We start from the raw sequence: 26,596 nt of genomic DNA on the forward strand, positions 1-26,596 counted from the left end.
ATTACCTTTTTTGACATTATAGTATGTAAATGTCGACAGCAATTACTGTATGACTATACTATATACTGTACCACAGTATACTGTAAGTACATATATGTTTCAGTACATCACTGTGCCAATGTACTGTAGTATTGTAATGGAGGGTTAGTCTAACTGTTTGTAGGCCTAGTATTCCATGTATATTTTTGTACTTTATGTTTACGTAGGCTTACTGTATACAAGTGCTAAATGCACAAGATTTCTGTTTGTTTTTGTACTGTACAAGTGCTACGTGTAAATGCACAGGATTTCTGTTTTTGGTACTTTTATTTTTTACTATGTACAAGTGCTAAATAAACTGTTTTTTTGTTTTGCAACATGCATTTAGGCTACAGTAAACAATAAACATTTATTTCTACCGCTTCATGTCCTGAGCATTGTGTTTTCTATTTTTCTATGTAGTGTTTAGTGACTGCTCTGTAGTGTTTTTAATTTTGATTGACTCGGGGCAGGATTTGACAACATAGTTCAGTTTTGAGCACCGATTGAACTGTTTTGAGGTGAGAGTTCAGTTTTGGGCACAGATTAAACTGTTTTGAGTTGAAAGTTTGGTTTTGCAAGAAGAGTTTGAGGTTTTGTGAATGTAGCTTGAAAATTGGGTTTTGTGTTCACAGTTTAGAGAAAAGGAGAGCAGCTTTCGAGAAATGCGTCTTAGCAATCGAGAAAAACTGTAATGACATGTATAATGTTTAAATATTAAATGTATTTTAAGTCGGTTCTAAATAAGCCTAAATAATATAGAGCTGTCATGGTTCTGTTCATCCTGGTGGTGAGTGGGCCTTGCAGGTATACTGTGATGTACCCAGCCATCATCATCATCATCATCATCATTAGCCATGTAAACACAAACAAGACCATTTAACGATAAATCCATGGATTAAGTGTGATCAACACCGTCTTAGGCACTCTTACAATCCCCTCTGTGATGCTCTCTCAGTTTGAAACAAGGAGTAAGCAAAGGCTGGGAGGGCTTTCGGGAAAATCCTTCCCTCAAAAACGGAATTCACATTTACTGCTATGATTAAGGGTAAACATGAACTCCACTTGCTTTGATATCACACCATGCCTCGCTTCTTTATGTATGCTTACATAAGTTGCTAGAATTCCCGTGTAAAAGATTTCAGTCATTCTGAGGATGGGTTCCAGATGCCGTCCACATGGTCTGGTGGTCTAGAGGCCACACTGGGACTGCTGCCGGTGTCTACGAACGCTACACATTTGGCTGAAGGACTGTCCGCATCGGGAGCAGCTGTAGGGCTTCTCTTGCGTGTGAACCGTGCGGTGTCTCTTCAGGTGGCTGGACGAGATGAAACTCTTCCCACACAGTGTACATCGGTAACGCCTCTCCCCAGTGTGGATGAGGAGGTGGACCCGCAGGTTGTTGGGCTGGGCAAAGCCCTTTCCACAGTGGGGGCAGGTGTAGGGCCTCTCCCCCGTGTGCACCCGCTGATGCAGCTCCAGTGCAGCTGCACTGGGGAAAACACGGCCGCACACCCCGCACCCTACTGGCTCTTTAGCAGCAGCAGCGCCGCTCCTATAAGGCCGCCTCGGGCCGGTCGTGGTGGTAGAAGGAGCTGTAGGCGGAGGAGGCGGTGGAGGTGGTGCAGCCACAACAGCTGCAGCGGCGGAGGCAATGTCGAAGGAGGCAGTGAAAGCAGCCATTTCATGAGTGCCACTTGGGAAGAGCATGGTTGGAGGGCCATCTAGAGCGTCTCCTCCTCCCTGAGAGGGGAAGGAGCCAGATGGGGTTTCTGTGTTCCCCAGACCCAACTGTGCTACTGCATACGCTGCACCAAGATGGCTGACCCTCTCCTGCATCCAGGCCAGGTCCATGCCCAGACTATTGAGGCGGTCTGGGCTGGGCTCATCTGAGGCTTCAGGCACTGACAAAACAGAGGGATGAAGTTCCTCTTCTATAGCGTCCTCTGTCTGGATCTCTGGCTTCAGAGCGCCATCTATAAGGCTCCCTCCAAGGTCCCTGGGAGCGGCCCCGGGGGCCGTGACCCCCCCACTGCTGACTGTCAAACTGTTGCCCAGAGCCATGGTGGCTTTACGTTTGGCTCGCGGCCTGCAGGTCAGGTCCATTGTGGCATCAGTCAGGGAAGAGGAGGGCTGGGTGGTGTTGGCGTCAGGGACAATATCACTGGAGGGGGAATCCTCACTGGGCTCCATGGCTGAAGACAGACAGACGGGGGAATAGGCTGAGAGGCGTTCAAGAGAGAAATAAAGACAAATGCAAAGAAGAAAACTCTTTTACTGCACTGGATCTCAACACATTTGGATTTCATGAAGCCAGACAGAAACTATTTTCTTTACAATATATCAGACTAAATCACAAAAGACAAAACATTCTCTGCATCAGTTTTTCTTGCCTGAAAAAAAAAGGGTTTTCATTTCATTTCAATTTCATTTACTGAAACAATTAAAAAAAACCTGGAAGTAAATTTTGCTGCAACTCCATCCTAGGGAATATTTTTTGATTAAACAAAATACCTGCAAACTGGTATAGCACTGCCACTATCTATAAGTATACCTCTAGCACCGCTCCGTTTGTATTCACAGCAGAAGAACAAGCGGTGACACATGCACAGAGCCACACTCACCAGTCGACAGGCCACACTCTGCCCTGATGTTGACCTCCACCTTGAGGTCCAGGTTGCAGTCATCTCTTTCCTCGTTCTCCTGCTTCACCAGTGGCAACGCCTTGCTTTCCTCCTGCTGTGACACAGTGAAACTCAGCTGGAATGTGACATTAACAGGGCTGCAGCTATCAAATCATTTTGTAATCGAGTAATCTACTGAGTATTCCATCGATTAATTGAGTAATCAGATAAAAATTGTCTAAGTTCCCATATACACTGTTCATTTCTTAACACAGTCAATGACTAGAAACAGGAAGAAAGATAAGAAAAAAGGAAGAAAAAAAAAAGCTAAAGATACATGAGGATTTTTTTCTTTAAATCTCAACACAAACAAGAAATCAAAATAACCTAAATGGCTTAAAAATAAACTTAAAATGCTCGTCTTTGGTGATAAACAGTGTTAAATGTTATTATAATGTCTGACTCCTCACTGCTCCGGGTTGTGGCTGCCTGACGCTGAGACCCTGCGGTGGGCGGGCTGCTTGGCCCACTACGCACCTGTGTGTGCATGTTAATGCTGACCATATTGTATGATTGTCGTCATTAAAACAGGGGGAAACGAGCCGACGAGTGTCGGGCAGATCAGTGTGGGCACCCTGTGACAGTCGTTTGGTCCATGAGGAACTGCGGTGCATGGCCTGACTGCTGTTCCTTTTTCTCTTCCTATTTTGTGTTTGGTTGATGTGTTCAGCTGAGCAGCTATCGCTGAGCGGGATTGCGCTCCTTTGTATGTTGTGCTGTTGTTTATTTTGTTTGTTCCGACAACTCTCCCAACCATTGACCAGGGGCCCGTTCCAGAAAGTAGGTTTTCCTGAAACTCTTGAGTTTGTTAACCCTGAGAAGAGGGAGTTTTCCGTTCCAGAAAGAGAGGTAACTCAACCTTTATGTCAGTTACCATAGTAACTGACTCTATGAACCTAACCTGCTCGCTGGCAGGTTTTCTTCAACATACCCTGAGTTTCTCCTACATGTCTCCGCCTTTTTCCGGAATCTGAACCAACTCTGAAAAAATTGCCGTCCTTTCCTCGTCACCCTAATCGATACGGAAATAAAAGTGATTCTAGCAGCTTTATGTCGGGAGAGGATTTTGATTACTTAGAAGTAAATTACCGTTTTTCCTACCGATCACATATCTAAACAATATTCTCCAACATTTTCAACATTTCATATCGTGGACATAATCCAGATTCTTTGCAGAGCTCTTTACATTTTTTGCTAACGTTTTTTCTGAAAAATGACATTTCTTTGTTGAAATAGCCGCTTATATTTACTGTTTAATATGTTTTATATATTTAGTCTACGTATTTGTGCAATTTTCTTATGCTTAATCTTAGTTTTTTCCTGGGGGGATTACACCTATATGAAAATTATAATTTGTTCATTGTGCTACTTTGTGAACCACGGGGTGTTATCCTGGTGAACCTCTGTCTCCTGCACCATAGGCAGCGTTGCTAACCATTAGCCATTACACCAGTGTCACTGTGCAAATCTGAAAATAGAGAGTTATCACCTTTAGACCAATCGACTGTTTCATTCAGTTCCACATTAAGTCGGGCCGTAAATGTCTGCCACGCCAACTATCTCTACTTTGCTGCAGTTACATTGCTCTGCTTTCTCAGGATGAGCTCGTTTTCTACATAAACACTCAGTAATATCTAATAACTCTCTCCCGGTTGCCATGGTGACTCGTAGTATCGGAGCTCCATTGATGATGGCGTCGTAGAGTCGGCAGGCACGCGCGTAACTCAGAGTTTACATACTCAGAGTTGATTGTACTAATTCAGAACTGCTGTTCTGGAACCGAAAACTCAGAGTTCAGGGTTAGGTTCAGAGTTGGTTGAGCCTACTTTCTGGAACGGGCCCCAGGTTAAAGGGATAGTTCGGAATTTTGGACATAAGACCTATTTTCCAACTCAACAGGTGTGTTGGAGATATCTGGAGACGTTTTCAAGACATTTCATTCAGTTCTTCTAGTTGCAGAGTTCGCTGTGCTATGGCTAGCGCAAGTCAATGGTTCTAGTTAGCCAGGCATTAAAAACAGTCTTGCCCACTCCACAGTGCACCCGAGGCAAATCAATTAAAACACTAGACTGTCGATGTCTGTGTTGATAGAATAATATTTGAAACAAAACTAACCTTGCATCGCATGAATCATCCACTAGTTTCTCAGCAGCAGCGGAATTTTACTTTGCTCTGGTTAGTTGTGAAGTAACCACAACACTGCAACAGAGAAGCGCGTGACAGAAGCCCGGACGGGACATAGTAGCCTTTAGTCGGCCCTTATGCCCCGAAGGCTGTCTGAAAAGCGCTTGGACCTCGAACACGGGAGAGCACACGGCCCCGCAAACCCACAATTAGGCACCGCAAACCCGCAGTTCCACTCCGTCCGTAGAACCGTAAACCCTCGGACGAGTTACAGGGGATCCCGCCGTTAAATAGAAACCTGACCCATGCCGAATAGTCGGCCCTCGTGCCCTCAGAGCTGGGTGAACAGCCCTTGGAGCGCGGACCAACAGCGGGCAGCTCCACGGATCCACACGTGCGGACTCTCCGTCGGACTCAAAACTCTAAGACGCGCTGCTCGGAATCCAGCCAGTAAATACACACCTGAACACCTAGAACAAAATAACAGTGCAAGCATTCTGATTGAGACAGCACCCCCCAACTATAATTTTATTGATGTTTGTAGATCTGGGAAAAGAGGTGGAGGGGTTGCTGCTATATTTAAAAATACATTTCAGGGGAAACAGATGTCACTTGGTGTTTTTCCATCATTCGAATATCTTTGTGCTGTGTTGAAATGCTCTCCCAGAGTTCTCCTGTTAATTATTTACAGGCCACCTAAATATTCGTCAAAATTTTTCGGTGATTTTACTGAATTATTGTCTAGCATCTCCACTGATTTTGACTGCCTAGTTATAACTGGTGACTTTAATTTTCATATTGATGATTTGAATGACAAGGGTGCAAACGAACTTTTTAATATTCTAGACACATTTGACCTTTCTCAACATGTGAAAGAGGCTACTCATTGTAAGGGACACACCCTGGACCTGATTATCACAAAAGGTCTCCATGTTTCTGATGTTTTTGTGACTGATCCTTCATTGTCTGATCACTTCTGTGTTTTCTTTAATATTTCTTTCATTCCTGACACACAAACCGAATCAAATAAGGTCAAAAAGCGGTACATCAATGAACATGCCAATGTACTCTTTAAAAATGCCATTTCCTCATTACCACCTCTAAACCCATGTCATGCTGATGATCTTGTAAACATCTATCCATCCATCCATCCATTTTCTACCGCTTATCCTGTATTCAGGGTCACGGGGGGGCTGGAGCCGATCCCAGCTGTCATTGGGCGAAGGCAGGGTTCACCTGGACAGGACGCCAGTCTATCACAGGGCCGACATGTAGAGACAAACAACCATTCACACTCACATTCACACCTACGGGCAATTTAGAGTCACCAATTAACCTATCCCCATCCTGCATGTCTTTGGACTGTGGGAGGAAGCCGGAGAACCCGGAGAGAACCCACGCTTACACGGGGAGAACATGCAAACTCCATACAGAAGGAACCCAGGCCGACCCGGGAATCGAACCCAGGACCCTCTTGCTGTGAGGCGAGAGTGCTACCCACTACACCACCGTGCAGCCCTTGTAAACATCTTTAATTCCAAAATTCTGAATGTCATAGATGTCATTGCACCTGCTACGGTTAAAACAATTTCTGGTAAGCAAAAGGCACCCTGGAGAAAAGCTGCTGTTGTGACAGCCCAGAGAAGAGAGTGCAGGAAGGCTGAACGAATCTGGCGGAGTACTAAACTTCATATTCACCATGACATCTATAAAGAGAGCCTCCGGGCCTACAATTTAGTCTTAAAAAGTGCGAGAGAAACATACTTCTCCAATATCATAAACAACAACACTAATAAGGCGAAAACCCTATTTGCAACTGTTGACAGACTGACCAACCCCCCAACACAAATACCAGCTAAACTCCACTCCACGCAGAAATGCAATGAGTTTGCATTCTTTTATACTAATAAAATTGAAGGCAGCAGACGCGCCATCAATATCTCAAACAAAAAAGTTGGATCACCACCCTGTTCAGGCAAAAGTAACACAGCAATCATGGCAAGCTTTAATGCCATAGACTCTAAAACTCTAGTGGAAACGGTGACAAATCTAAAATCATCCACCTGCTGCCTTGATGCTTTACCTACCAACTTTTTTAAGAATGTTTTTGACTGCCTATCAATAGACGTATTGCAAATAGTTAATAACTCCATTCAATCAGGCAATTTTCCAAAGGCCTTCAAAACTGCAGTCATTAAACCTCTTCTAAAAAAGCGGAGCCTAGATGCCTCTATTATCAACAACTACAGACCAATTTCAAATCTACCCTTCATAAGTAAAATAATTGAGAAAGTTGTCCTCCAACAACTAAATCACTTCCTGGCTTCAACTGGCTGACACAACAACTTCCAGTCAGGATTTCAACCTTTTCATAGCACCGAGACGGCCCTTATTAAAGTTGTAAATGACATCCGTCTTAACACAGACTCTGGCAAAACTTCAATATTAATGCTATTAGACCTCAGTGCTGCATTTGACACTGTCGACCCCTCAATACTCTTGGACAGGTTGGAAAACTGGGTGGGGCTCTCAGGCACAGTCTTAAGCTGGTTCAAGTCATATCTACTAGATAGGAACTATTTTGTTTCCATTGGCGACTTTGTATCAGAACCTACCAATGTAACGTGTGGAGTAGGGTAGGGACGATACGGGTAACTCACGATTCGATACTGTGACGATATTTGGCCCACGATAACGATAATATCACGATACACGATATCTGCGATATTCGATATATTGCAAGAAATTTCATCAACGATATATCACGATATGTGACTGAAAAAGAAAAAATATGCGTAAAAAATAAATTCCAAAACTTCGTACAATGTACAAATGAATAAACACTGTCCAGCTGGACACATTAAAGTGCATGAACATTAATAACATGTCTTATGTAAACCAGGACAGTGCTTTCTGATACTGAAAAGTCAGTAGCAACTTGTTTTATGTAAACTTGGGCCCGTTTTAGTTTAACAATAGCTAAACAAGATAAGAATAACATCAGAATTAAATGAAATATTGGGCACATTTCAGTATGCAACCAATTATGTGCAGAGTTATGTTCACCCATCCAGTACCTGGGAAGTCGGGCCACATGCCCACACGGCTCCGCGGATCCACACATGCGGACCCTCCGGCGGACGGTAAACACGCGCCGCCCGGAATCCTGCCCGTAAATAGGCAATCGAGCCCGGCCGAAAAGTGGGTCTTCATGCCCTCAATGCTGTGTGAAAAGCGCTTGAAGCACAGCACCGGCCAGCACACGGCCACGCTTATGCGGCGTTCACACCGGACGCGATAGACGCGAATACAATCGCGTGTATCGCGCCGCTTGATCATTTTGGACTATTCGCTTCATTCGCGTCATTCGCGCATGACGCACATTTTTGAACCGGTGCTGCTCTAGCGGGGGAAACGAGAGCAGCGCTGGCGGGTCACATCGGCGGACCCTCCTCCTCCGCCTCGGGGTACCCGATGCCAGAGTCCGTGAGTCCGTGAGCCTCTAAACTCTAGCGCGCCGCTCGGAATCCTGCCCGTAAATAGGCAATCAAACCCGGCTGTGTGAAACCCGCTTGGAGCTCAGACCGGGCAGCGGGCGGCCCCCGCGGATCCGCTCCGGAGAACCGTAAACTCTTAGACGCACCGACGGGAGTCTAAAAAAACCTGTAGACCCAAAATATCGATATTTGCCGTCAGTGTATCGATTTATTTATTGCGACAGAGAGCACAACAATATATTGCAATATCGATTTTTTTTCCCACCCCTAGTGTGGAGTCCCCCAAGGTTCAATCTTGGGGCCAACTTTATTCAACATCTACATGCTCCCACTAGGACAAATCATGCAAAATAATAACATTGACCACCATTGCTATGCCGATGACACCCAAATCTATGTAGCACTATCACCAAACGACTATCGCCCCATAGCTCTTCTGTGCCAGTGCATTGAGCAAGTAAAAGACTGGATGTGCCAAAACTTCCTACAACTAAATGAGGACAAAACTGAGATAATTGTTTTTGGTGCTAAAAAAGAAAGGTTTAAAGTAATTCAACACCTTCACTCTCTGTCCCTGAAAACCTCAAACAAAGCCAGAAATCTTGGGGTTATTATGGATTCTGATTTACATTTCGACAGTCACGTTAAATCAGTAACAAAATCAGCCTACTATCACCTCAAAAATGTAGCAAGACTTAGAGGGCTCATGTCAGCTCAAGACTTAGAAAAACTTGTACATGCCTTTATTACTAGTAGGCTAGACTACTGTAATGGTCTCCTTGCAGGTCTTCCGAAAAAAAACTGTCAGGCAGCTACAGCTTGTTCAGAACGCTGCTGCTAGAGTTCTTACAAAGACCAAAAAATGTGAGCACATTACACCAATTCTTAAATCCTTACATTGGCTCCCTGTATGTCAGAGGATTGATTTCAAAATCCTCCTGCTCACATATAAATCACTACATGGTCTAGGGCCGAAGTATATCACTGATATGCTCCCACTACATAAGCCTTCTAGACCACTAAGATCTTCTGAGACCAATCTGTTAGTGATTCCCAGAGTAAACAACAATCACGGGAGAGCATCATTTAGTCACTATGCAACAAACGGCTGGAATAAACTTCCTGAAGATGTAAGACTTGCCCCAACTCTGACCACTTTTAAAACTAGACTGAAAACTTTTATGTTCACCATAGCTTTCTGCTAAATCTTTTAATGTCTGCACTGTTTTTAATTATTGCAAATATGTTTTTATTCTCCTTTCTTTCTGTAATGCATTTTTAAATTTTTTATTATTTTCTTTTAATTCTTCTATTTTTTTTTCTTCTCACTTTGTTTTATGATGTGAAGCACTTTGAGTCTGCCTTGTGTATGAAATGTGCTATACAAATAAAGTTGCCTTGCCTTGCCTAGGTGATATCAGTCCGCCGCTGCCATAGCCTACTAGGAAGTATGACACGCTGCTGCTGCTGAGACATAAATCCTTAAAAATGCAAGGTTGGTTTTATTTCAAACATTCTATCAACACAGATATGTACATCGATAGTCTGCCGTTACAATTGATTTGCCTCGCGTGCACTGTGGAGTCGTTTTTAATGCCATGCTAACTAGAACCATTGACTTGCGCTAGCCATAGCACAGCGAACTCAGCAACTAGAAGAACTGAATGAAATGTCTTGAAAACGTCTCCAGACGTCTCCAACACACCGGTTGAGTTGGAAAATAGGTCTTATGTCCAAACTTACTAACTATCCCTTTAAGCAGTCGGCTTTCAATCTCCAAGTGTGCTCAGCCTGCCTTAAACCGAGGGGCTTGGGGTTTGCTGTGTACACCGGCAGGAGTTGCTTTTGAGTGTGTGCAGTGGTTATGGTTGCTCTATAGAGGTGCCGTGTTATAGTTACTGCCAGGTGCGTGTGTAACGTAATAAATCACTGTTTATCCCCTCTCACCTGCAGTAAGCCTGAGGGAGCCAGGCCGGCTGTGAACCTGATCTTTAGGGGAGATGTTTTAGTCATTGTTGCTCGCAACATTCCTTTTACATGTGCAAATAAATAAATAGATTTGAGCCTAACTTGTGTATAAATAAAGAAACAAGTGTTTTAAAACTTTATACTGGAGTCCTGGCTCCTCTTTCAAACCAAGATAACATGCACAATGTTGGCCTGCCCGCGGCGAACCGGAGACCACAACCGGCTCAGATGGAAAACGATCGACAGTTGTCTTCATTTTTGCGCCCGATTACTTTGATTGGCTCAGAGCGTGGTGATTCATCTCTGTAAGGCCCTAAAGACAATGATGAGGAAGAAAGACTTTGAGCGGATGTTGGAGATCCGGTTTCTGCCGTGCTCTAAGCAGCTGCGCCCCAAGGCGGATCGCACACCATGTGGGAAACTCTGATGATGATGATGATGATGATGATGTATGCTGTGGGGGAAAAAACATTACCGGAGTGCCGGTGCGACCAAGGAACATATTTAGCCGCATTTCACTGATTTTTGTCACGTGTGCCCTAAATGGACGCACTCTGGAGCCCTGGCTTCCTCAGAAACGGTCCGTGTGGAACAATGATCGCACTGAGCAGCCACATAATGCTGAGATAGGAATTTAACGAAGCTTCGAGGCAGAGTTTTTGCCTCAAGCATTTTTTGGAATTGAGTTACTGGAATAACTTGAGTAACCGTTTCAGCCCTAGACATTAACATATCTTCATTTCTCAGGTTCATTCATCACACAGTTCAGGACCAACCTATGGGACCGTTCATACACGTAGGTTACAGTCAGGTGTCAAGTCACAAATAATAAGCATTCACTATCTGCAGCTGAATTCCAAGTCAGGATTTTGGTCCATGTAGTGATGTCTTCGACATAGAAATGATAAAAATCTGCTGATTTACCTGTGAAATGTGATGGAAGGGTTTGTCTGCAGAGGCAACAGGAAGGGGCGGGACCACAGGCTGATGGTTTTCAGCTACTGCAACAAAACAAAACAAAGCATAAGACACTGAGCAAGAATTGTCCACAGGTATACCTGCCTTTTGAACTTGTGGGATTTTGGCTGTGTCACCACGTACAGTCTGTCACTTAAAAGAAATGTCTTAGCTTCTGAATGAGCTGCTATAGCTTCAGTCTCAGGCTACGATCTCACTAAGACACGATGCAGCATGAGCGTCCGTGGCCTGTGGAGTGGGGGAACGAGGCAGCAACTTCTTCAGAGATGCTTCCCGTCTTCAACACATCTTGTGTACATCAGCAGTGCATATTTAGAGCTCAGACTCCCTGTTTTAACCACTGTTCACTGGTATTATTCATGTTGAAATGATGTGTAGAAACACTTACCAGTTTAGGCAACTACCTGGTGAAAATCTCTGCTGTGTTTATTTGCTCTGAAATGGCTTTAACAAAGACCGTTAAAAGTTGAGCATTGATATCAAATCACGTCGAAACAAGTGTTCTGAATCTGATTGTTGTCCTGCATCGACATCTGTGAATATTGTATCCTGTGATATTCTTTTCGTCCGTATCTTATTTTTGGTATAAAGCAATGATGCGATCATGTTCCACTGATCGTTTAGCCGAGGTGTAACGTCTCTCCAATTCGTACGTTTTCTCATGTTTTTTAATATCTTCTGCACTAACAAAGAAGAATGTAATGTTCTCAATGTTTTCTTTTTCTAATATTTAATTGTTTGCCATCATTGAGCATAACTTAGTATTTATTTCCACTATTTTCATGCTTTATCATCACTAAATTCTCTGATCTACATTCCAGACTTCTGGAAAAAATGTCCAAAATGGTGCATTATGATGAATAAAATTCATATAATGGACCTTCATAGTCAAAGGTTTTATTTCATTGAAAGAAAGAACAAATATGTATCTTTATCTGGTATAAATCCCATTAGGATTATCAAGTGCCCACATGGTCGTTTGGGGGTCCAAATATGGGTTACAAAAGAGTCACCTCTGCCCGAGAGGGTTTTTGGACCCCAAAGTTCCCAAATATAACAAATAATCCTGTTTAGAATAAATATGATAATTAGTCGTGGTGCTAGGGGCACCCAAAAAGTGAAAAATCACACATGCCGTCAACATTTTTTAGGACTTAAGGTAAGGAATGTTGATTCTGCCTGCAGAATTGTGTAGTACAACAATGAACTAACAGACCAATTTCCAGGCTTCTATCACTATTAGAATAGAAGTTATAGGCCTCCAAAAATGTCAACAAATGGGTAATTCCGTGTCATTTCATTAAATTTCTGAAAATCTTCCCACCTGACCATCTCAGAATGTCCTGAAAAAATTCAAGTACAAAGACACACTTGTTAATAGGACAAATCCAAAATATTAGGTCTCTACTGTCAATAGTTTTCTCATGAAACATCATTGAATGAAGGGTAGTTCAGACGGTTTTTGGCATCATACTCTGAAAAGCCATTTTTAAACAGCAACATCTGGAAAACTATCTCACCTGTGGCCTTCAACATTTCTATGGTGTATATCTGTTACGAATAGCCTCCAGCCTGACAGCAGGTAAACAAACTATTATAGAACCGGTAACTTATAAGTGCTAGGTGATATTACTCCGTCCACATAGCCTACTAGGAAGTATGACACGCTGCTGCTGCTGCTGAGACATAAATCCTTAAAAATGCAAGGTTGGTTTTATTTCAAACATTCTATCAACACATATGTACATCGATAGTCTGCCGTTACAATTGATTTGCCTCGGGTGCACTGTGGAGTGGGCAAGACTGTTTTTAATGCCATGCTAGCTAAGAACGATTGACTTGCGCTAGCCATAGCATAAGCGAACTCGGCAACTAGAAGAACTGAATGAAATTTCTTGAAAACGTCTCCTTACGTCTCGAACACACCGGCTCACTTGGAAAATAGGTCTTATGTCCAAAATTCTGAACTATCCCTTTAAGAAATTCCACAAGTACTTGTACGGCCGAGTTTTCACTATTTATACCGACAGTCTATCACAGGGCTGACATGTAGAGACAGACAGGTAACCAGTCTATCACAGGGCTGACATGTAAAGACATACAGGTAACCAGTCTATCACAGGACCTTGTACAGAAAGGTAACCAGTCTATCACAGGGCTGACATGTAAAGACATACAGGTAACCAGTCTATCACAGGACCGTGTACAGAAAGGTAACCAGTCTATCACAGGGCCGACATAGGTAACCAGTCTATCACAGGACCGACATGTACAGACAGGTAACCAGTCTATCACAGGGCTGACATGTAGAGACAGACAGGTAACCAGTCTATCACAGGGCCGATATTTAGAGACAGACAGGTAACCAGTCTATCACAGGGCCGACGTGTACACACAGGTAACCAGTCTATCACAGGACCGACATGTACAGACAGGTAACCAGTCTATCACAGGGCTGACATGTAGAGACAGACAGGTAACCAGTCTATCACAGGGCCGATATGTAGAGACAGACAGGTAACCAGTCTATCACAGGGCCGACGTGTACACACAGGTAACCAGTCTATCACAGGACCGACATGTACAGACAGGTAACCAGTCTATCACAGGGCTGACATGTAGAGACAGACAGGTAACCAGTCTATCACAGGGCCGATATGTAGAGACAGACAGGTAACCAGTCTATCACAGGACCAACATGTACACACAGGTAACCAGTCTATCACAGGGCTGACATGTAGAGACAGACAGGTAACCAGTCTATCACAGGGCTGATATTGAGACAGACAGGTAACAAGTCTATCACAGGGCTGACATGTAGACAGACAGGTAACCAGTCTATCACAGGGCCGATATGTAGAGACAGACAGGTAACCAGTCTATCACAGGGCCGATATTGAGACAGACAGGTAACAAGTCTATCACAGGGCTGACATGTAGAGACAGACAGGTAACCAGTCTATCACAGGGCCGACATGTACACACAGGTAACCAGTCTATCACAGGACTGACATGTACAGACAGGTAACCAGTCTATCACAGGGCCGATATGTAGAGACAGACAGGTAACCAGTCTATCACAGGGCTGATATTGAGACAGACAGGTAACAAGTCTATCACAGGGCCGACATGTAGAGACAGACAGGTAACCAGTCTATCACAGGGCCGATATATAGAGACAGACAGGTAACCAGTCTATCACAGGGCCAATATGTAGAGACAGACAGGTAACCAGTCTATCACAGGACCAACATGTACACACAGGTAACCAGTCTATCACAGGGCTGACATGTAGAGACAGACAGGTAACCAGTCTATCACAGGGCCGATATTGAGACAGACAGGTAACCAGTCTATCACAGGGCTGACATGTAGAGACAGACAGGTAACCAGTCTATCACAGGGCCAATATGTAGAGACAGACAGGTAACCAGTCTATCACAGGACCAACATGTACACACAGGTAACCAGTCTATCATAGGGCTGACATGTAGAGACAGACAGGTAACCAGTCTATCACAGGGCCGATATTGAGACAGACAGGTAACAAGTCTATCACAGGGCTGACATGTAGAGACAGACAGGTCCATCCTGCATGTCTTTGGACTGTGGGAGGAAGCCGGAGAGAACCCACGCTTGCACAGGGAGAACATGCAAACTCCACACAGAAGGAACCCGACCCGGGAATCGAACCCAGGACCCTCTGGCTGTGAGGCGACAGTGCCCACTACACCACTGTGCAGCCCCAAAAATCAATGAGTTATCGTGTTAAATAATCATGATTATGATTTTTTCCCATAATCGAGCAGCCCTAGAAGTTACAATGTGAGCATAGCCTAGCACCCATCAATCCAGACTCCATTCAGAAAACAAGCATTTTAAAAGTTGTTTGCTTGTCGTCTTGCAGACAGACCTAACAAGGCATGACTTCAGACTTATGAATCACCATCTTAATGTTATTATCACCATCATCACAGCATCAGTATATGTTTATTGCTATTAAATCACAGCTAAATAGTTCATTCTGGGTTCATCCAGCTGTAGTAAACCGTAGATGCGAGTCTTGCAGTCTTACAGTGAATACAGCTTGGTGAAATTCACCGAGCAACTCTGGGTGATGTCAGGATGATGTCATGAACCCAGACAGGAAGCTGTTTGGTTTCCTTGTGTATCTGGGGCTTCAACATGTACAAAGCAGCAATAGTGGTTATCTCAGCCATGATGGATGAACTGTTGTTGATGCCTACATGGAGGGAAGCCCTGCTTCCTATCTAGTGCATCTAGCACAAGTGATGCGAACAAACACAAATGATCCCGCACACGGGCGCCGTAAGTGGGGGGAGTTAGGACAATTCCAAGGACCCAGCACTGACAGGCCCCCCTGATCCCAGAGTTCAGCTTGTGCAAGTAACGCAACACCTTTTACTTGCTCTCGGCCCTCTTTAAAATCAGATCAAAATCTAGTTCTACAATATTCATTATTTTAGTCCTTATCGCTTATCAACCTAAAATTACGTGTAGTAGTGAGAGGTGGAGGTCAGGAATGGGTTAATACACTGTCTGCAGTGTAGTATAACCGCCATTGTGGCCCCATGTTGCGCTGACAGTTATGTCTGGGGTCCACTAGTGTGTGTGTGCGCGTGTGTGTGCGTGCTCAGTGATAACAGCAGAGCTGCAGAAGTTAGAGCAGGGAACTAGACCGGAGTGCAGCAGCCCATCGATAAGCACATTAGTGTCTGAGGAGAAGACACGTCCGTGTTGTCGCTCCCGCAGACAGCGACCGGAGGCCGGCTGCAGCGGCGACCACCTTACCTTCGGGGGGCCTGAAATGAACGGCGTGCATCTGCTCCCGTTGACTCCGTCTCCTCATCTTCCTCTCGTAGCCCCGCATCTTCACGTCTATTTCCCGCAGCTTCTGCCGCAGGGCATCGTTCTCCTCCTCGCTCTTCTCGCGCTCCTGCTCCATCTGAGCGCGCAGCGCCGCGTAGCCATCGTCCACCAGCTTGCAGATCTCCGCCACCGCCGAATTTGCGAGTATCTCTATAATCGAGGCGATTTGCGCTTGGAAGCCAACGCAGTCCGCCATCAGGCCCGTCGGCTTGTTGCTGCGCGGCCGGGCGGATGCGCGCGCCAGCAGTGCACGTTCGCGAACAGGTCCGCACGCGGATATGTGACGGACGGCTGTTGCGCTCACTCCTCTACAGGCTGTCCGCCTTCCTCTACGGGCTCTACGATGTTACGAGGTGCGAGAGTCGCCTCCCGATGACGTCAGTTTGTTGTTCGGCGCATCAGTTCTGTCCAAGACGAGAGGCCTCTCTAGTTCGGACGTGCTCTCCGTTCCCCGCCCGTCTGATTCCGCCCAGCGGAGATGCGGGAGGGGGAGGGGGGGCAGTCTAGACGTAGTTAAGAATTAACGTATTTTGTGTAGCCTAGATATTTTTGGAAACTGTTTATTGGAAATAAGAGACTTTCGGGATGAATGAATATGTTTTTATATTTTTTTGTTTATTGGGAAGATACTTAATCCTTATGGACCCTTTCGGGAACACACTGACCCTTAGATGACAAAAATGTGCATGTCAAAAAAGTGCCATAAAATCATTATACATCAACATTTTTTAGGTCAATTTTGTTAATTAGCATCAGTCCTCATCATAACTATTGATATGAATTCATTTTCAGGATTTTAACCCTTTAAATGCCACTTTCTGAACATAATGCCACTTTTTTTTATGAAAAAAAAAACACAAAACATGAATTATTTTCCATTTACTCAACGCAAACTGGTCACAGTGGTCACACAATCACAGTCTGGGATATGTCAATGATTAGCAAAAATATTGATTTTGATGCATTATTTTCTTGTGTAGTGTCAGATTTAAAAAAAAACTCAAACTGTGACCCAAAAATGTCCATGTCAAAAAGGAAAAGCAGACAGAGGAAGAGAGACAAGCCGTGAAGAACGAGGGAGTCAGACTCCAGGGCCTCCGTGAATTATATGATCAGGGGCTAAAACATCAGGAAAAGAGTGGAGTCAATGAAAGCTGCACTGGAATATTGGCAAGAAGAAATCTCCACCAGAACCCGCCAAAGAGAACTCGAGGCACAGAAACTGGATGCGGAGGAGATGAAAAGAAAAGCCAAACGGGCAAACGGGAGAAGATGGTCAAAGATGGCAAAGCACAAGTGCTGAGAAATCGCCAGATGGGAACTGAAGCCATCGCAGAAAAACAGCCGGTCATGAAAGACCAGACTCTGCCTCTAGAGGCGAAACTTCGCAGGGAGGTGGTCGAGGACAGTTTTCAAGTGGCAAAGCAGCAGAGGGACAAGGAGGAGAAGACGGCGGCTGAGCTCAAATCCATTTCTGCTCACAGAAATATGATGATACAGCAGAAAATGCAGAAGAAAAAGGCAGAGCAACAGAGCAAGCTGGAACTGTATGAGGTCCAGGAAATGCCCAGAAGGTTGTTCGTTGAAGAACAAAATCAAGTGGCTAAAAGGGCCACTGACAATAACATCAAGTGTCAAGACGCCAATCTGACTTGTGGCTGAACATGAACTTGATCAGCTGAGAAATGAGGAACATGCTGCTGAAGAGAACAGCGCACAACAGCTGGCTGACAGCAACAAAAAGTTCAATCAGTATGTTCAGCAGGAACTTCTCAAGGCTACGGACAGCATCAGAGCCTGTCTTGACGCTAACAATCTGGGCCAGCCCAACTTCAGTTTCATACCCAGATGTGCCACTCAACACACGCGACCAAGAGAAGTGGTTCTGCTGCTGAGCGGTCATTGCCCTGATTGGGCACTTGTCCCTCTGCAGCAGTGCAGGGGTCCAGCATCCACCTCTCTACGGTTGATCTGCATCCAACCCAGCTCCCACCCAGTCTCAACAGAGATGCGCCCCCAAGGAAACAGGTGGCGTTCAAAGCCAGCCCAGGAGCAGTGATATAATGTCCAGATTATCGACAGTGCAACCCCAGAACAAGAGGTCAAGATGGCCCATCAAGGTGTTTCCCCGCAGGATTTAAATGTGATTTCCCCTGGTTTCCCCACAGTTTAGTTAGGTTAGTTGGCAACAAATGATCTAACTACACAAAAACACACTTCACTCTTCTACATTCCCTCTTTTTCCTCTCTGTCTTCTTTAAAGGTTGTCCTGTTCTTCTATTTCCTTTCTTCAGGAGACCGTGAATGGTTAGCAGCCAGGTTATGGTTCAGGTCAGACCAAACTGTGTGGGTTTCATGGTCACCCCATGTTTGGGTTTGAACATGAAACCCGGTGCTCCGGTTTCCTCCTATAGATAGTTAGGTTAAACTAATAATAATAATAGTATTATTATTGTGATCTAACTACACAAAAAAATACATGTTACGCAAAGGTCGTATAGGTCTGTAGTCTCAGTGGGTGCTGCCCCCTATAGGTGGGTTGAAGACATGAGGAACTAGTGACGTAGGGCCCAAGTTTCGTGGCGCAGCGCAGGGTGGCGGAGCCGGCGTAATGCAAGTTTCGACCAGCCGCAGCCTTGCGCACGGTCAGTTTGGCAGTTTGGTGGATCGCCTGCGCCAAGATGGGTGTGGCGGCGCAGCAGGGGGAGGCGTCACAGATTCACCTTGGTGCAGCGGACGTTTCGTGGCAAAAAGCCTCGCCGAGACTGCGCCGAAAGCTCGCCAGCTCCAACCTGGTCTACTCTTGGCATAAGGCGAATTACAGCGGGCGGAATGGCAGTTTGGCTGACCGGCGCGCAGTGCGCACACGTCACCAAGACCTCACAGGCAGGTTTCCACAGTTCCAGGCACATTTAAATGCAATAAATAATCAATCAAACACTATTTAGTGCAACTAATTGAATCAACACGTGAATTTATATCTATATAGATTGTCCCGTCACATCTGACGTCAGATCAAAGGCGGATGGCACGCATAATGGAAACTCAGCCTGACTGAATTAACACAGCTGAAACTTGGACCTCTTGGACCAAAACACCTCCCTCTCTCTCTCTCTCCTGTTTTTCATATCTATCCACTGCTAATAAAATGCGTCTGTGGCGTGGTTAAAATTTAAAAATATTAAAATAGATACAGAATTATATAGATAAAATGTTTAAAAGTGTTGCCGACAACGCCACCTAGGTTAAAAAGAGTCTAGGACTCTAGTAAAAGCACAGGTTCTTTTACATCAGGCTTGAGCAGAGTTAAAACCACGATTGGGTTAAAAGTTTAAAAGATTTATTACAAAAAGACAATTTAAAATGGTAAACCCAGCCCAAAGTCTTCCCGATGTCCCACAGTCCCTTAGTCCGTCCTCCGCCGGTCCAAGCGTCCGAAGAGGCCCTCAGTCGCTTCCGACACACATATATGGGGGCAAAAGAACAGGGGTAGTTAGAGGGGGCTAAAATGTGTCGGATCAGACAGGAATGTCCAGAGTCTAAAAATTCCTTATAAAAAGCCAACCAGTGTTTTAAAAGTTCGGTAAAGTTGGAAAGATATTGGCAGATTCGCACTTCCGGGATCAATACCTCTGAAGTGAAACGTTGTTAAAACACAAAACACGCATATTTTCAACTGTAGTAAGATAGACAACGAGCTACAACCTAATTTTCATCAAAACGAGCCATCCTCGGAGCGACACCAAGTACATTAGTGTTTACGTGCAGCCGGCTGTGAGAGCAGCGCGCAGGGACCGTCTGACAAAGTGCAACACCGAAAAGAGATATTATAAAAATATTCAATAACTTCAATATGATACAGTGTAGTGTCACCAAACTCACTACACACGTCATTGGTCTCCTACAGATCACACTACAACATGTATTTGGGAAAATAAGGCATTTTTCATAATTTCTGGGAATTTTTATTAGGAATATTAATCAATAACTTCACCATAATACAGTGTAGTGTCACCAAACTCACTACACACTTCATTGGTCTCCTACAGAGCACACTACAACACTTGGTTTGAAAAAAAGAGGCATTTTTCATAATTTCTGGGAATTTTTATTAGGAATATTAATCAATAAGTTCACTATAATACAGTGTAGTGTCACCATACTCACTACACACTTCATTGATCTCCTACACACTTCATTGATCTCCTATAGATTACACTACAACACTTATTTGGGAAAAAAGGGCATTTTTCATAATTTCTGGGCATTTTTATTAGGAATATTAATCAATAACTTCACTATAATACAGTGTAGTGTCACCAAACTCACTACACACGTCATTGGTCTCCTACAGATCACACTACAACATGTATTTGGGAAAATAAGGCATTTTTCATAATTTCTGGGAATTTTTATTAGGAATATTAATCAATAACTTCACTATAATACAGTGTAGTGTCACCAAACTCACTACACACTTCATTGATCTCCTACACACTTCATTGATCTCCTATATATTACACTACAACACTTGGTTTGAAAAAAAGAGGCATTTTTCATAATTTCTGGGAATTTTTATTAGGAATATTAATCAATAAGTTCACTATAATACAGTGTATTGTCACCATACTCACTACACACTTCATTGATCTCCTACACACTTCATTGATCTCCTATAGATTACACTACAACACTTATTTGGGGAAAAAGGCATTTTTCATCATTTCTGGGAATTTGTATTAGGAATATTAATCAATAACTTCAAAATGATACAATGTAGTGTCACCAAACTCACTACACACGTCATTGGTCTCCTACAGATCACACTACAACACTTATTTGGGAAAAAAAGGCATTTTTCATCATTTCTGGGAATTTTTATTAGGAATATTAATCAATAACTTCAAATGATACAGTGTAGTGTCACCAAACTCACTATACACTTCATTGGTCTCCTACAGATCACACTACAAAATGTATTTGGGAAAAAAAGGCATTTTTCATAATTTCTGGGAATTTTTATTAGGAATATTAATCAATAACTTCACTATAATACAATGCAGTGTCACCAAAATCACTACACACTTCATTGATCTCCTACAGATCACACTACAACACTTATTTGGGGAAAAAAGGCATTTCTCATAATTTCTGGGAATTTTTATTAGGAATATTAATCAATAACTTCAAAATGATACAGTGTAGTGTCACCAAACTCACTATACACTTCATTGGTCTCCTACAGATCACACTACAACACATATTTGGGAAAATAATAACTCTGGGAATTTTTATTAGGAATATTAATCAATAACTAATACAGTGTAGTATCATAAACCTCAGTTCAACCACTCCTGTTGGGTACTATACTATACTAAACAATTAGTTTGTGAGAGAGGGCTTCAGTATAATTTGGGGGATTTGGATTTTGTTACATGTTAGTATGGTGTGGTTGCCCAATTGCCACTACCTTGAACCAATCAAATGCAGGATGGATAGGGTGATTAAGTCACTAGCCAATCAGGAGCAACTTTCAATTAAGCTCTGCCTGCAGTGATATTTCAGTCTGCAAAACCTCTATCATGGACAAAGGAATATATCAACTGCCTATGCATATGGATTCCCTTTAAAATGTGCCTCCAGTCCTGCTCCATGGTTATATGTAAGTAATCTTTTCATTGTAGTTATTAAAATATTTGCGCTATGCTTGTATACTTGTTCAGACTCTTACATTTCTGCTAGATTTTGTGCATATTCGACTAACTGAAATTTTACTGGATATCAGCTCCAAACTGTATATGTAATAGCATAAAAAGACGTCATTAACCATATTGTGAAATAATTGAATAATGTGAAATTACGAATTAAGGACATTTTTACGTGGTTTAGTTCTTAGTTATGTATAGATATGTTCATGTACTGCTTGTGTCAAGTGTCAACCATGGTTTTACTGTAGATTTTAGCTCTATCAAGACTTTATTACACAAACTCACTTTATTTTGACAGAAGGTTTTGGCTTTTCCTGTCCCCCTTTCCCTAGGTTAGAGGCAATTTAAAGACAATGGGTAGAGTTAAAAAAGGAAGCAGAGCTCAGAGGAAAGATTTGTGGGCAATGGCAGGTGGAATGGAAGCTATTGTCAGATCAATGAAGAGTGTTAACATTACAAACAGAGAAACAGAGTATTCCTCAGAAATCTGGTCTGAACTATCTGTAACCCTTTTTGGTCAAGATCACAAGAAAAACCGTCATTGGCTGTGGGTTGTATGGACCAGAAATAGAAAAGGCGTGAGGGACCTGACTATTAAACAACAGGACAAGACAAAAAAGACAGAGGAAGACAGCCATGCTAGAGACCTAGTATCAGATGAGGACACAAAAGAGAATGAGGCAGAGGAAGAACAACAGGAGATGCCATTACAGACAGGAGTTCAACTACAGGAAGTGACAGATGAAGACTCACATAAAGATGAGGAAGAAGACAAACAACAGAAGATGCCATTACAGACAGGAGTTCAACTACAGGAAGTGACAGATGAAGACTCACATAAAGATGAGGAAGAAGACAAACAACAGAAGATGCCATTACAGACAGGAGTTCAACTACAGGAAGTGACAGATGAAGACTCACATAAAGATGAGGAAGAAGACAAACAACAGAAGATGCCATTACAGACAGGAGTTCAACTGCAGGAAGTGACAGATGAAGACTCACATAAAGATGAGGAAGAAGACAAACAGGAGATGCCATTACAGACAGGACCACGACCTAAACATGGAAAGACATGGAACAGAAAACAATGGAGAAAGTTGCCAGTTGTATCAAAGAGGTTCACAATTACAGTAAACAGAAAGAAATGGAAAACAATTGTTCCACTGCACGGCTCAACAAAACTGAGGCAACCATGGACCAACGTCTTGTACAACAGTTTCCGACAGAAAAATCCCTGTTGTACTCTTGCCTTCAAGAGCCAGCATATCAGAACTCCTCACAGCCGGAAAATTAATACTCCATATTTAACCATCAGTGCAGTTTGTACATTCCCATCCTGTAGTACAAAATACTTTTTTAAAAGGAAAAGGGAGCCAGTGGGAGAAAACTTGATTAAGATATCTGTGCTCCAAAGAGGAAAAATGTCACACAAAACCAGTGAAAAAAAATTCAGGCCTGCAGCAAACACAAGAAGAGGAAAAATAGCAAGAGCTATACACAAAGGAGTGAGCCAACTGTACTATAGTAAACTCAAAAAAACACCCGTTGCCGAGCTGATTTCAGGAAACATAACCCGAAGTCTGAACAAAAATGTTCTTAAAGTGATTAGTTCAGAGGTTAGTAAAGGGAAAAGAATTCATGATGATGTTTTCATGGAGATGTACCTCACTCAAAACATCATAAAGGAATGTGACTCCAAATTTCACAAGATGCCTGGCTACATACAGCACTTTCAAGTTGACCCCTTTGGTGTTCACATGTATACTGAAACAGGAGTAAGCATAGTTGTGCAACACCTGAGAAAGAAGACCCCGCTGACCTTACACCTAGATGCTACAGGTAATGTTGCATCCAAAGTTCCCGGGCAGACCAAAAAAGTCCTCTACTACTCTCTCACTCTTCCTGGAGGGGGTCAGAATGCACCTCCCCTCCCAATCTGTGAAATGCTGACAAATGAACACTCCGTACCACCAATCACATTCTGGCTAATGCAGTTCTTAAGAAAACTGTCGCAATACACAAAACTAAGAGTACATCAAGTTGAAACAGATTACAGCTGGGCACTAATGCAAAGTGTTCTTCTGTCATTCAACAGAGAGAGCATTGTTAGCTACCTAGACAGGGCTTTTTCTATTTGTTCAAAACTGAAGACATGGAAGGACATCAGAATGTTTACAGTGCTACACATATGCTCTGCACACGTGCTCAAAGCTGTCACTCAGTCAATTTCAAGAAAAACAGCAGACAAAGGATTGAAGGATTTCGCAACATTTGGTTTTGCCAGGTTACAAAACACTACCTCAATGACGGCAGCACTCAAAATCTTCCGCTCACTGTGCACTGTACTAATTGGCAAATACAACAACGCCACTGTCCTGAGCAATCTGAATGTCATGCAGGACTTAATAAAAAAAAGTGACATTCCTGACATGGAAGAAACTGAAAAATTAGATGACAGCCCCTTAGCTCAGGAGGAAGATGATGAAGAAAGAAGAAATGCCCACACAATTGTTGGCAGATCTCCCTTCACATATGAGTTCAAGAGGGTCCTGGAGGAGGTACAGAGAGACCTCGAAAAAACAGATGCCGAGAGCCCACATGATGAGGAAAATCCATACTTCTGCCCAGGCGTTGTTGATGTCCTGTTTGAGAACTACCTCGGCATTTTCCCCCTGTGGAGTGGTCTGCTTTTGGGGAATTTGAAAAGGTATGCATCTGACAAAGAAGATGACACATTTGGCCCAGGTAAAACAAGGGAAACAAACTGCCATGTGGAGAGATGGTTTGGAATTGTCAAACACTCAATTCTGAAAAAGCAGAGGCGACTGAGGCCAGGGACATTTGTCAGGAAAATGTATGGCTCTCTGCAGGGGAGATACAGAGAACACATCATGTCCCATAACTTCTCTGAGCAGTTACTCCTTAAACCCATGCTACCAAAAGACCTCACTCAATCTCAGGAGGGATGGGCAAAGCGAGATGGAGCAAAGCCCTAGACTGCCAGTTCCAAATTCTATACTGCTCCAACCACTATTCCAGTTCCAAAGAGAGCAAAGTCAACTCTAAACACTGGCAAAGATCTTCAAAAGAGCGCAGATGGAAAGAACAGCAGCAATGTCCTCACAAGTAAAGACTCGACATCTGCCACAGAGGTACTTTTTTGCTGATCACTAAAATGAAATGACTGCTCTAAACAGATTAAAACCAAGTCAGTGTAATTTGCACTTTCCAGAGCTATATAAGCATTGTTAAGGAAGCATTTAGAATACAGAATGATGTGGGATAGTTTAATGACAGCTTTCTCTATAATAACAATAATACTTATAATGATAATAATCTTTATTTAGAGATAAGATAGAGAGATAAGGTAAAGAAGTCATAAAATCATCAGGTTTAAAAGAAAAGACCAAAAAAACAGATAAAATCAGGAATGGCTGTCCGATAAAAGTATGTTTTAAGAAGGGACTTAAAAGAGATCACAGACTCAGGACAGTTGAATGTTGAAAGTATTGCAAATGCTGTATGAAGTGATTACAGTTTCATTGTTCATATCCTTGTAGGTCGACGCCCTTTGGACATGCAAACCAACTGAAGTTGTTGTGGCTGTTGTACCACATGCTGAACAGAAGCACAATTACACCCTACGGCACAGAGAATTTCAGAGTTTGAGGCCAGATGAACTCATCATAGGCGAGGCAAGTCTCTCATTAGAACTGATGTCACAGATTTATCTAAAATTAATCTACTTGTTGATGGATCAATTTTTTTTTAAATTATGTGAAAATGTTATGAGTTGTGATGCATAAAATGATTTAACAAGCTGATTGTTGTGAAAGAAGGTCTGGAGTGTGACTTCAGACAAACCAGTCTTTAGATAAAGTGTTGCATCAATGACCCATTCTCAAACATGTTCACAACAATGCGATTAAATATGACTTAACTTTAGTCTCTACATTACCATTACCAACATACCAATATTTTTGTGTGATTAATTTTCTCCAAAAGGTGATAGAATGTTACATGAGAGCCATCCTCAATTCTAAGGATACTGCTGGCCGGCTGTACCTCATCAGTCACTACACCATGGGTGCAATTGTACATGGCACAAGAGAGCAGATGGCAAGGCAAGGGTTAAAAAAGGTGAGTATAACTTTAATCATTATTATATTATCACTGTTGTAGTCTTGTTTTTAACCAATACATTTACAATAGCCACTTCACCTTTTAGGTTGGTCCTGTGGAGGAAAATACGTAATATCATCATGAAATCTTAGTTTTTTGGTTCAGTATATTACAGAAAAAATACAGTTCTTTTTTCCATTTTCACACATTTTGTCAGGTCACATTTGATGACTATGATGGAGCCATTGGATTCATCAACATAAAAAATGTGCACTGGAAGTTTGTGGTGAGTATAAAGCTACTTATAGTGCCTTTACAGCATTCATGTATGGCTCATGGTTTGTCCATTTAAAAGTTATCAATCTTGCAACTCCTATAAAGGTTTATGAATACCTATAATCAAGTAAATAAATGTACATAGATTACTATTAGTTGAATATTTTATGTACTTTTATCAAATTTTATAATGAATCAACTCACAGACAATGAGAGGGTTACTGTGCATCAAGTTGTCAACTGCAGTTTTGAAGTTTTACATAAATGAAGCTTATTGTTTTATTATTGTTGCTGTTGTTGTTAATGAGACATTTGAAGATGGTATATG

At 42.9% G+C, this 26,596-nt stretch overlaps 2 protein-coding genes across 5 annotated transcripts in view; both read right to left on the minus strand.

Annotated features, from left to right (window-relative positions):
• The window catches only part of ndufs8a (NADH:ubiquinone oxidoreductase core subunit S8a), a 172,637-nt gene that overhangs the window by 82,152 nt on the left and 63,889 nt on the right, over positions 1-26,596 (minus strand). The gene's annotated exons all lie outside the window — the stretch shown is intronic.
• LOC311010471 (uncharacterized protein) lies at positions 1,199-16,478 on the minus strand. 4 transcript variants are annotated; one of them, XM_084004980.1, is made up of 4 exons: positions 16,082-16,478; positions 11,216-11,289; positions 2,643-2,757; positions 1,199-2,240 (listed from the first exon to the last, which is right to left on the minus strand). In XM_084004980.1, exons 1-4 carry the CDS (start codon positions 16,353-16,355, stop codon positions 1,210-1,212), a joined length of 1,494 nt encoding a protein of 497 aa, XP_083861106.1. In that variant the 5' UTR covers positions 16,356-16,478; the 3' UTR covers positions 1,199-1,209. The 4 variants fall into 4 exon arrangements, with proteins under 4 accessions (XP_083861106.1, XP_083861105.1, XP_083861107.1 ...); XM_084004979.1 differs by having other exon boundaries at positions 2,643-2,754; positions 11,216-11,292; positions 16,082-16,477; XM_084004981.1 differs by having other exon boundaries at positions 1,199-2,213; positions 11,216-11,292; positions 16,082-16,477.

The sequence above is a fragment of the Eutrigla gurnardus genome (assembly GCF_963514095.1).
Source record: "Eutrigla gurnardus genome assembly, chromosome: 3".
NCBI classification, from domain to species: Eukaryota; Metazoa; Chordata; class Actinopteri; order Perciformes; family Triglidae; genus Eutrigla; species Eutrigla gurnardus.

Bases quoted from the DNA above. Each gene is read 5' to 3' on its own strand.
- LOC311010471 (XM_084004978.1), bottom strand. From the start codon at position 16,355: ATGGCGGACTGCGTTGGCTTCCAAGCGCAAATCGCCTCGATTATAGAG. The intron at 11,293-16,081 runs GTAAGGTGGTCG...GTTTTGTTGCAG, and splicing joins TCATTTCAGGCCCCCCGAAG to TAGCTGAAAACCATCAGCCT. The intron at 2,758-11,215 runs GTAAATCAGCAG...ACTGTGTCACAG, and splicing joins CCTTCCATCACATTTCACAG to CAGGAGGAAAGCAAGGCGTT.